The following is an 11,080-nucleotide window of genomic DNA, read 5'->3' as shown; positions in this document are numbered from 1 at the left end:
CAGAACGCTGCCTTCCTTACTCAATGTTGGTTATGTAGAAAACATGGTCGTTCACTGCTGATACCATAGACATTCTATTATCTGCCGATACTATCGGTTCAATGACTTACCTACCGATGAAAATGTGCTGGCGTATCGTATACTTACAGTTAATAACGTCGAAAACTTGATCGATGCTATCAAATCAATAAAAATAAATAAATAAATATTTATTTAACGATATAAGCCCCGTTACAAGCAGCAATACTGGCATTATTAATTACGATTAAACTTAAGTAGACGTACGAGTGCTTCTAATATCTTTTATTTCATTTTTCTTAATATAATTTACAAACTCGCTTAACTCTCCTATATATCTAAAAATATAGATGCTCGTGCAAGACGTAAACTGATAACGTATAAAATAACAGGACACTTGAATCGTCCGCGAATTTGTAATTGATCCCGCGGACGACGTTCGTTGTACATAGTATATTGTACATTTTCCATATATCACTATACATTAGGTATGTTTAAAAATAGTACAAAATATTTTAATTTCCTTTGTCTTCCACTCTAGCTACACTTCGCTCTACCGTTACTTTCGCACGCATACAAGGAATTTCATTCGATGAACTTCCTAAAAATTAATTGCAAATGGTGTCGTCGAAAGTACAAATATGTATGTATATAGCAAATATGGGCTGAACGGGAATAGTTTATTTAATATTATAATAAATGTAAGGGATTCGAATCTAGACCTCGTCTAGACCTCCTGTCTACAACTTTTTAAATAATAACTCTTTCCTCGTATAAAAAAATCATGAACCTCTCTCAGTGGTAAACAAATATGTTCCTAAAATGGTCGATACGGAGTTCTTTGCATTTCCTCCGAAAATAAATCGCGAGCACTCTCCATGGTTACATCCCTCCAAGAAGAAGCTGGTCGACGAAAATATTAACGTTAAACGAACTAAGCCCGATCAGCCCACGTTAATTACAACATGTCCCGTCACGAAAGGTCACGAAAAACATTTCTCCGGATGAACACGCTCCCGCATGAAAGGGTTCGACGTCGAACCAACGTGAAACGAGGCGTGGAACGAGTCCGACTCACGAATTCCAAGAGGTCCGTCCCCTCGTCCCCTCGAGATCCAACCGAAAGAAAACGCGTTTCGGGTTGGCAGTAAAACCGTGGAGGATCGTTGCGGTTAGGTGCATCCCGGGTCACAAAAGAACCCGTAATGATCCTCGCCGGCCGAACAACAGAAGAAAAAGGAGAGGACACGGGCGTTGGTCTAGAGTCGGGGATATATATTTTTAGAAGGGAGCAGGTACCACCGAAAAACCAAGTAGCTTCGACACCCTATTGCACCTGTCACCCGTGGCAACGGTGGCACAGGTTGCTCCCGTGGCCACGAAATTTGCATTACCCCCTCCTGGAAACCCCGTGGACAAAGGAGCCATTCTCCGTGGACCTTCTTTTTCGACCAACTCGACGAGCTCGTCTCCTCTTTCCCGTGGGACCTCTTAAAGATCTCACCTCCGCTTTGAAAATTCACGCGTCATCCTCTCTATTTCAGCGACGATCTATATATTCGCGACATCATTCAAATACGCGTTCATTCAACGGCGTTCGCTACCACGTGTCACTGGTGTTGTTAATCGCGTTAGGAATAAATTAATTTAATTTACAGTGTGGCTCCTGGTTAACTCGGACATCAATTATAACGCTAGGTAACAATTTAAATTCTTGGAATACTAACTTTTTGTGGTGGATGATACTAAGCCAGAATTTTCTCTGATACTCTTATTCGTAGGGTGAAAACAACCCTCGAAATTCAGGATGAAGTACCGCGATGTTAATCGAGTTATATTTTTTTTAAACTAACAGTCATCGCTCTTCAGGATGCGGTGGTAGCGAACGTGTTGCAGCAGGGTGTCCCAAATGCACCGCTCAAGACGATCGGAGGATCGATCGATCAACCAAAACGTTGGAATCTAAAACGAAAAATTTTACATTCGAGAGAATCTCCTTTATCTCCATACGGATAACTTTTGAAATTCTAAATCCTCCGAACTATGTCGAACGGTACGCGCTAATTACACTCGGACAGAATTTTTTTTTTTTTTTTAGAACGGGCGTTTAACTGGATTTGTTTTTCTTATTTCTACGTTAACCCTGGGACACTCGTGCAAAATAGAAATTCGAAGATTGCACAGATTTTTAACTTATAAACGCAGTCCGCCACGCATGATCCGACGGTCACGAAATTGTTCGTTCACGCGCGACTCGTGAAATAAAATTTAGTATTCCAGCGTCGACTGAATTTCAACGTATACTTCTATATACACAATTACGCGCGCAACGCGTTAACATAATCTTCGTCGAGGTTCATGGATTCGACTGTCTACATTGTACTTTTCCCATCCTCTCCCATGCGGTATCATGGCCAGAGATTATCGTCGAGCAACAATTTAAATTGTTTTCGCAAATCAATCCTCTATGGACCGAGTGTGTCTTTTCTGCGGACAACTAGCGAGACGTTTACTTTGATATTTCAGGTTGACGGTGCCGATTGTTGAAATGAATTCAACGAATTACCAAATCTACTTTGAACCGTGCCTAAGATATTCTCAAAGTTGTACAAAAATTAGGGAAGTTTCTCTATGAAAAAAAAAAATCACTAAAAACAATTAATAGTTGAAGGCCTGAAAGTCACGTGGGCTCATAGAGGGTTAAAATATCGCGCGACAGCAAAAATATTGTCACGATTTGTTAATCGAATCGTAACCCTCTCTCACGCGCAATTTATGCAATCACTTGCTCGAAGCACATCTGTTACAAAATTTTTATACAATTTCATATAATTTCTCTTTTTGCAAATTCCATTTTGTTTTCCGCGGAAAATCAACAATCACGTGGACCCACACATTTTCTTAATTATATATCGATATGTACAAAAGTTATAAAAATCTGTATTTACCAACGTACGTTCTATTAATAGTAGCTATAAGAAGTAACGTGAATACTTGACGCGCTTAATTCTTAATATAAAAAAAAAAAAAAAAAAACACAAAAGGAGGAAAAGTTAGAAAATGCTTTGACGTTCGCTAATCATTGAACTCGACGATATAATACATGATCGGTAATTCAATTTCGCTCTCGACGAACCTCGGCTATAAAAAATATATATTTTTACATGATTTGCTAATATCGGTTGCAAGAAATGGCGTCGTACGAATTTCGTGACAATATTCCTACCGCGGTTAGGCGAATCTCTACGAAACGAGAGGCACAAGATCCAGGCAGGATAAATTCACAGTTCGATAAAAGAGCCTCGATACTTGGATCCACGCCATTCGGAGAATTCCTTTACCCGGACGAAGCGATTTACGCGTGAATTTTCAGAGGTAGCATGCAGTCAGTTGGAAACTGGATACTCGGGATGGTGTTGAATGAAAATTCGTGAAACGTGCGAAATTCTAAAGAAACAATCGCTGCATCTAATAGTCGCGCGATAGTTACAGGACGTAATATTTGAATACTGATATTTTGAGTATCGACTGAAAGCTACATCCGAAAACTAGCGCGTAAGTCGCCTCGCCTGAACAATGCCTTAACAAACACAAGCCACGTCCCTTTCCCACTCGATGCAAAACGGAACATCACTCGATCGATTCCCAAGCCAACGGCGTTTTAAATCGCATCCTCCCTGAATTCACTGGCATTCGTCGAACGTTCCTTCTACCGACGCATGATGTCCGCGATGGTGAACCCTTGCCTGGCAGGAGCTGGCCTAGGTGGCGGCGGAGGTTGAGGAGTAGGCGCTCTTGGAGGACGAGGCACCTCTTCCTCTCGTTCTCGTTCGCGTTCCCTCTCCCTGCTGTGCTCGATCTCCCGTTCCCGTTCCCTCTCGCGTTCCTGCAGCTCGAGGAGCACCCTCGAAGGACCCGGCGAACCGATTCTCCGTCTGTAGGAGGTCAGTATCAACGGCGGCGGGGGTGGATGAGCAGGTGGTGGATTCTGGGCGACGGAATGACCGATCCCGCCGCTGGTCACCGTGGACGGCTTCGCGGCGGGCAGCAAGTCTCTTCTGATCTGCAGCTGAGGTCTCTGAGGCAGGGAGGACGCTGGAGCTGGAGGTGTCTGCGTCTGGCTGGAGGATCCTTGGGATTGGTACGCTGAGTTCGTCGTGGCGGCTGTCAGAGAAGAATTCGCGGACGTGGAGGTCGAGGACGACGAGCCAGCCTCCGGTCCGTCCTCTTCGGGGCTGTCGTCGTCCCTGAGGGCTTCCTCGAGGGCCTCGGGCGGCACGTCGCCCACCGCGTGCGTCAACGCGTGCCGCCTCAGATCGCAGTTCCTGCGGAAGACCTTGCCGCAGGAGGTGCATTCGTACGGCTTGTGGTCCGTGTGGGTGAGCAGGTGTGTCTTCAGGTTGCTGCGCTGGTTGAAGCTCCTGGCGCACACGGGACACTTGTGGGGGGACTCCTCCATGTGCAAGATCTTGTGCACCGCCAGCGTGCGGCTCTGGCAGAAACCCTTGCCGCACTCGCCGCACTTGAACGGCTTCTCTTTGCTGTGGATGTACCTGGAATCCGAGAGGGGAAATTAGCGGTGCTGCGACGAGAAGATATACTTGCAAAGGAATGTATACATCGGTAGTTACGAAATATAAAATGCTGTCAATCTTCATAATTCGTAGGACGAGGGTAAAGAGGGATCGGATTAGAAAGGGAAATTGGCAATGGTGAGAAGAAATAGTTGTAAAGGGTAGTATATATTGGTAGCTATGGAATACGAATTACTGGGGACGTCTCGAATAATTTACAGAGTACACTACCCAGGACAGACCACATTTCGCCTCCAAAAGATTAACCCTGGGACCACTGCCCTATTTAGAAAGAGTTTACAACTTAGAAGAGGATTTCCTACGATAATATGTATCGACGTTAACTATCGTGCTCTCGAAAGCTCTGCACGTTTCCCTAGATCGAGTACTGCAATCGGTTCGAACGATTAAACCCGTGCCCATTCGCTCCGCGCCATCGTTCTCGATGAACAACGTAAATTACCTATGATCCCTGAGGTGATCCTGCCTCCTGAAAGCCTTGCCACAGATGTCGCAAGAATACGGCCTCTCGTCCGTGTGGGTTCTCTCGTGGATCAAGAGATTGTAGCTCTTGGTGAACTGCCGATTGCAAAACTTGCAGATGAACTGTTTCTTGGGCCTGGAGGCTCTTCCAGGAGCCCTCAGCAGTCTTCTGTCCAGGTGCTGATGGGCCAGAGGGCCGCCAGGTGGGTAGAGAGCCGATCCGGCTGGGAACGGACCGGCGAACACGGGATATCCAGGGGGTGGCTCCAAGAGGGGCGGCGGAGGCAGAAGGAGAGCTCTCGCGGCTAACTCCTTCCTCTTGTCGGCCATCATCGCCATGATCTCGTAGCTGGAGGAGGACTTTCTGGCGACGGAAGGCTCCGCGCCCACCTCGTGCTCCGAATTCGACGTCGACGACGAGGACGGGGGAGGACCTGTCAGGTGGGGATGCATTTCCCCGGGATAGGGCGCCAGGTGTAGCCTGGATGGCACGACTGGCACGAACGCTGACGATTCGCGATGATGGGGGTGACCCAGACCCGCCACCAGGCTGTGTCGATGATGGTGATAAGCGGCCAGGGCGCTGGATGGGTCGAAGCCTCTGGAGGTCGACTGCGCCCCTGAACCCGAGGACGAGGAGGCTGAAGAGGCGGCTGACCTTGACGACGGCCCAAGGCTCAGGTCTCGACCTCTGCTGGTCTCTTCCGAGACCGTGGCCGAGGCCGAGGCCGACGAAACCACGATGTCCGTCGGCATACCGATGACACCTGCAATTCAGACGATGACGATTGGTGATACTCTGGTAGCTCGTGGCTCGTAGCGAGCCATCTGGACTTGCGGGTAGCTTCTTCAGGAGTCAAACGGGACACCGATACGAGCGCAGACGTAATCTAGACGGTGGTATATCGGAAGATATCCCTCGATAGCTTATGGTAAAAGGTTGAAAATATTGAAAATGCTTGTTTCGTATTTAACTGAGTAGTTTATGCTCCGATGTAATCCGGACTTAAGTTATCTACGAGATACCTAGGCATCACTCTGTTTGTAACTATTATTAAAAATTGCGAAGTTGATTCATCGCAGAAATTTTTTGATTCAGGATCTACTTTGGCACCGATTTCACCGGGATAGATCTATCGTATCGGTGTGCCAGTCGACCCTCGAGGAAGCTAGGACGCAACCGGATGCCTCGATTGGTATTAACTGTAAAGAACCAGATCGTAAAAGCCTCGAATATCGGTTCCAGTAGCTTTCGGCCTAACTATGGAACTACTTTTATTCGGACATTTCTTTGTATTAAAAAGGGAGAATATTATCGTAGCCTGCGTAAGATCGAAGAAGTCGCTCATTAAATATTTTTCCACTGTCATTTATTTATATCACGTCTAGCCTGTGGGAAATTTAAAATACCCGAAGTGGAAATCCCACGAGCGATATCTGAAGTAGCGTGATTATTAGCATCAAAGTTACTTTCACGTTCTTGCAAAACGGTAACGTGTACCTCGATTACGAAACGCCTTGGAAACGCGATTCAAGGACTACGGCAGAGTTTACAACGCTCCTAAATCCTCGTTTAATCTACCAATCCATTCGAATAAAAAGGAACCAAACGGTTCGTTGCAGAGGTAATAATAATAAGAACAATGAGTGCGAACATTCTCGCGTACAATTATCCTTTGGGTACTACAAATCTATTTGACAAGGCTAAACGTATCCGCCATCTTGGTACTAGCGCGAGTCACCCGTTAAACTCGTGTTATTTTCAAGCGATAAATACCAGGATATTTTAATAGCGTTTTTATTTACTGTCAACATTGTTGAAAAGTTGTTTTGAACCTTCACGTGTCTCGAACACTAGAGGCAAGTCGAATCACCGAATTTTACTATTTGTATTAATTTATTTTAGTACTTTCCTTTATAACTCAAAATCTAATTTTAATTTCAGACTGCGTTTAATTTCATAGAAAAATTTATATTTTTACTATAATATCAGCCACGTGACCTACTTTCATAGATTACCGTTTATGATTGATAAACTAGTAATCGTCTTTAATGGAAGTTTTTAGTAGGAAACTTGTAAAGCGTTGTACGATAAAGTTTATCAGTGAAACGATAAAACATAACGTGTTGTATCATTTTATTATACTTGCCGCGAGATACACCGTAGAAAAGCGAGAATAAAATATTAATAGCGCGAGCACAAAAAGGTCAATAGGAACTGGATAAGCACCGACAGACAAAATTTTTCGTTGATTTTTGGCAGCTACGGTAAATTTCGAAATGTCTAACATCGTAATCAGAAAAAGAACCTAAATAACTTTAGAAGGTTTGAGAGTCGATCGATCGACAGAACCCATAGGCATTGTATGGTTTCCTCGGACAACCCTCATGTAACAGTTAAAGGTTCTTGTTTGACGTGAAAAAAATGATTAAATATCCCAGTTTATTTATTTCCATTTTTCTTGGTTAGTAAGAAGTCTTGGAAGTAAGAAGTCTTATATTAAGAAGTCTTCTCAGTTTGGACAACGACATTACTCGGAGCGATTAGCCACGGGGCCCTGGTTAATCTACACACGCCACTGCCTCAGAAGTTCCATCGTAATTTGCCTGGAGAGGTTTGTTTACTCTTTTCATTCATCAATCTCCAACAAAAATTTCACAACGGATAGTTCGATATTCCTGTTCAGGTTAGCCCTTTTACTTTTCAAAAATGCCAACGCATTCTTTTCCTCTCCCTTATTGTGATTTCGTCTGATGTAATTTTCAAGAATCATATTCATCACTAATATCATTGATATCGTTTAAAAGGTGTCCAGATTTCCTCGAGATTTTACATGTATTTCTATACAACGATATCACTCGCAATTACTTCAAATAATTATAAAATAAAATAACATCCCAAACGACGTTATTTTAAAAGTGTTCGCACGTACGAAAACACTTGAAAAACAATACAACGCGTTATTAAAAACAATCCACGAAACGATACCATTTAAAAACCGCCCACGGCTGCCCTACGGCTTCGACCACTCGTAATTTCCATTGAGCGCACCTAATCAGCCCAGGAGCCTGTACGCGGTACAACCACCGAAGGAACCCTCACTCCGAAAAACCACGAAAAATCGCGGAAAATTCATGGCAACAGAAGCGTATCCACGATTCCTCGATAATACGTGGAACCCGTTCCAGTTCGCCAGCCGCGTGCGTTCCACGAACGTGAACTGGTTATCTCGAGTCGAGCACACCTGCCAACATGGCTTCCGCGGACCCAGCGGTCACGGCTAGTCCCAACGGCCATGTTGAAATCGCGAATGCCCAACAGGAATGCACCTCGAACGTGGGCCCCGTTCGTTTTCCCCGTATCCCGCACGAAAACCGCCAGACGAGACCGATCCTCGATGAAAATGCTCACCAGGTGTACGCCGGCCAAGGAACGTTCCCAGATCACGCGTTTATTATTCTCGAACGGTCCACCCGTCGCATCTCCCACGGCGATTCTCGATCCTTGTCCAGCGATCGATCGTCGACGTCGCTGACGGTAGGAATGCCGCTTAAAGAACGGCTACATCGAGTCCTCGGCGACTCGAATTCCTTCTTATCGTGGAAACAACCTATCGGGGCACCCACGTAAGCACACATACACTGGATTCCACCACTGGCGACACTGAGAAACCCACTCGAGCTCGATCGCAGAGGATCCACCGTTTCGGTGGGCTCGATCGCTCCCAGGAGCGATCCTACTGCCTGGATCGCGGCACGTCGCTCAACACTGTCACGTATTCGAGCTTCCTGGACGGAGATCGTCGAAACAACGCGATAGAAAACCGTGAACGGCCGTTCCCTTCTTTCTGGATCGTGGATACCAAAGAGCGCGCGGTTTACTGCGTGTCGGACGCCGCCAGGTAGGCTACCTCGGCGCACACCCACGCAGACCGTGGCACACGCATGGTCCACACGCACATGGTCACACAGGTAAAAACGACCACGGACTCTTGCCTGGGAGTCTTTCTGTACGGCTGCCGCTAGTAGCGCTGCTGCTGGATGCTGTGCTCAGAGTGGCTCGCTCCTGGCCGTCGACGGTGCGACAGAATCCGACGGTGCCCAGCCAATCGGAGTAAGACCGAGACGGAACGAGAACCTGGAGCACAGGGCTCTAGAGATGGGACTGACAACCTCGCAATACCGTGTCCCTGATGGAACAAGTTTCTCCGCGGTGGGTTAACCCGAGACGTTTGACGGGCAACCGTGACGCTCGAACGGAGGAGGGAGCGATGCTCTTATCTGGATCAAAATTTCGACGTGTTTGTTGGGATTTCTTTATCGGGCAGAATAGACTGGGTTCGCGTGTAAGTTATTTCGAACGGGAACTTTCGGGAAGATTTATTTCTTCGGGAGGATCCGGAGAACGCACACTTTTTACGCGATGTTGCCTAATGGATCATTTCGAATGACGCGTTATTTTCTTTTGTAATTGTTTTCATATCTGAGTGCTATCGAGGAATTATTGATACTTCTTTTGGCGTGAATTTTGGGGGAATTGTGTGAGCGGAGGGTTTTTTTGGTGGTTGCACCGTGTACAAGCTCTCGATTAGGTGGACTCAGGGGAAATTATGAGTAGCCGAAGCTGTAAGGCAGACATGGGCACTTTTTAAACGACACTGTTCGATGGATTATTTTAAATAACACGTTCTTGTGTCTTATTATTATTTTCATACCTGTAAATACTTTTGAAGGAGTATTGTTTATTGAAGGAGTATTGAAGGAGTATTGGATTATTATTTTATAGTTATTTGGAGTAGTAAATGACGTTGTTTGTCAAAGAATATTCTATTCAAAATAACTCTCCTTATTCTGTCCTAGCGAGTACGATGTATGGTCGAGCGTTGAGTTCTTTTATGTCACGAGCAAAAGTAGCCCTGAGACGACTGAGATTGAGTGACTTTGGGCCCAAGTCTCCGAGGACCTACTGCACCGTTTGACACCTGAGTCACTGTGTATATTAGAACGGCGTAAAGCTTCCCACAAACGTTTTTCGTGCTAGCGCTTAACGTGGAAAAAATGCACGAGGAAAAAGGGCAAAATATAACGAATACGTTAAAAACTCGTTGAAATTAATTTCTGAACAAAACACGAAAAACACAAATCAACCGTTTTCGACGTAACTCTTTCTACTTCTACAAAATAGAATGCGGTTTGTCAAAGTCGATAGCCTCTCTCACCATCGCGCTAATCTAATCTGAATTGTAAAAGTGTGTATGCTTTAATCGAAGTCGTCAGTCTAACGGGAAACACGGGAAGCGAGTGATACCAGGCGTTAGATTCGCGTTTACATTCTAGGGAAGCGAGGCGCGATTAATAAAGCGCGGCGGAATTAGATAAGTCTTCTATTTCTGGAAATGTCCAAGATAATAGTCTACCAAGAAATCGGATGCATTAATGCGTTTTACGTTGTACGTCTAATCATCGAAATATTTATTGTCCGCTACTGTTCGCTACACCTCCACAGGTCTGATTCCCTACATTTTACTTTAAGCGTCAATTAACGCCAGGTTAAAACTCGCGGAGGCTTCTGCGAGATTAAAATTTGTTTTCAAGTCTATCGAAGATTAGATAACTTAAGATTCGTCGTAGTAGTTAATTTGTTCATCCCCGCCAAATTCACGACACTTATACAGATTTATTTTCGCTATCGCCTCACCTTCGGCATTCATTTTTTTAGTGGCTTAACGAGCCATTTGGTCGATGATTGGAGCTCTAATCGAGTTCGAGCCCATCGCTAACAGAGACGTAGAGCAAAGGGGACCAGAAACGAGGGAGGGAGATCCGCGGGTATTCTATCTACCAGTACCTACGATGCGATGCCGCGCAGGTTGAACGCAGAAGGTTTAGGTAGGGACGTGGTATGAGGAACAGGTGCGTAATACTAAGGTTCCGTGCCCCCCTCCACGTCCGATAAACACTGCCTACGAATCGTCCTCCTTTACAAACTAGAGTCGTTCGTCGCC

General features: G+C 45.4%; 1 protein-coding gene across 3 annotated transcripts; it reads right to left on the bottom strand.

Moving 5' to 3' along the window:
• Positions 1–288: 288 nt before the first annotated feature.
• On the bottom strand, positions 289–9,225 carry LOC128878355 (protein bowel-like). 3 transcript variants are annotated; one of them, XM_054126487.1, is made up of 3 exons: positions 8,488–9,225; positions 5,056–5,842; positions 289–4,571 (listed from the first exon to the last, which is right to left on the bottom strand). In XM_054126487.1, exons 2-3 carry the CDS (start codon positions 5,829–5,831, stop codon positions 3,728–3,730), a joined length of 1,620 nt encoding a protein of 539 aa, XP_053982462.1. In that variant the 5' UTR covers positions 5,832–5,842; positions 8,488–9,225; the 3' UTR covers positions 289–3,727. The 3 variants fall into 3 exon arrangements, with proteins under 3 accessions (XP_053982462.1, XP_053982463.1, XP_053982464.1); XM_054126488.1 differs by lacking the exon at positions 8,488–9,225 and adding an exon at positions 8,065–8,479; XM_054126489.1 differs by lacking the exon at positions 8,488–9,225 and adding an exon at positions 8,128–8,479.
• Positions 9,226–11,080: the final 1,855 nt, after the last annotated feature.

The sequence above is a fragment of the Hylaeus volcanicus genome, chromosome 6, assembly GCF_026283585.1.
Source record: "Hylaeus volcanicus isolate JK05 chromosome 6, UHH_iyHylVolc1.0_haploid, whole genome shotgun sequence".
In the NCBI taxonomy this organism is placed as follows: domain Eukaryota; kingdom Metazoa; phylum Arthropoda; class Insecta; order Hymenoptera; family Colletidae; genus Hylaeus; species Hylaeus volcanicus.
The sequence above is the reverse complement of the archived record's forward strand: the minus strand, read 5'-3'. Positions and strand labels throughout refer to the sequence as shown.

Excerpts from the sequence above, each read along its gene's own strand:
- LOC128878355 (XM_054126487.1), bottom strand. The coding sequence starts at position 5,831 with ATGCCGACGGACATCGTGGTTTCGTCGGCCTCGGCCTCGGCCACGGTC. Across the intron at positions 4,572-5,055 it reads GATCACCTCAGGGATCATAG|GTACATCCACAGCAAAGAGA; the intron begins GTAATTTACGTT and ends CTCGGATTCCAG.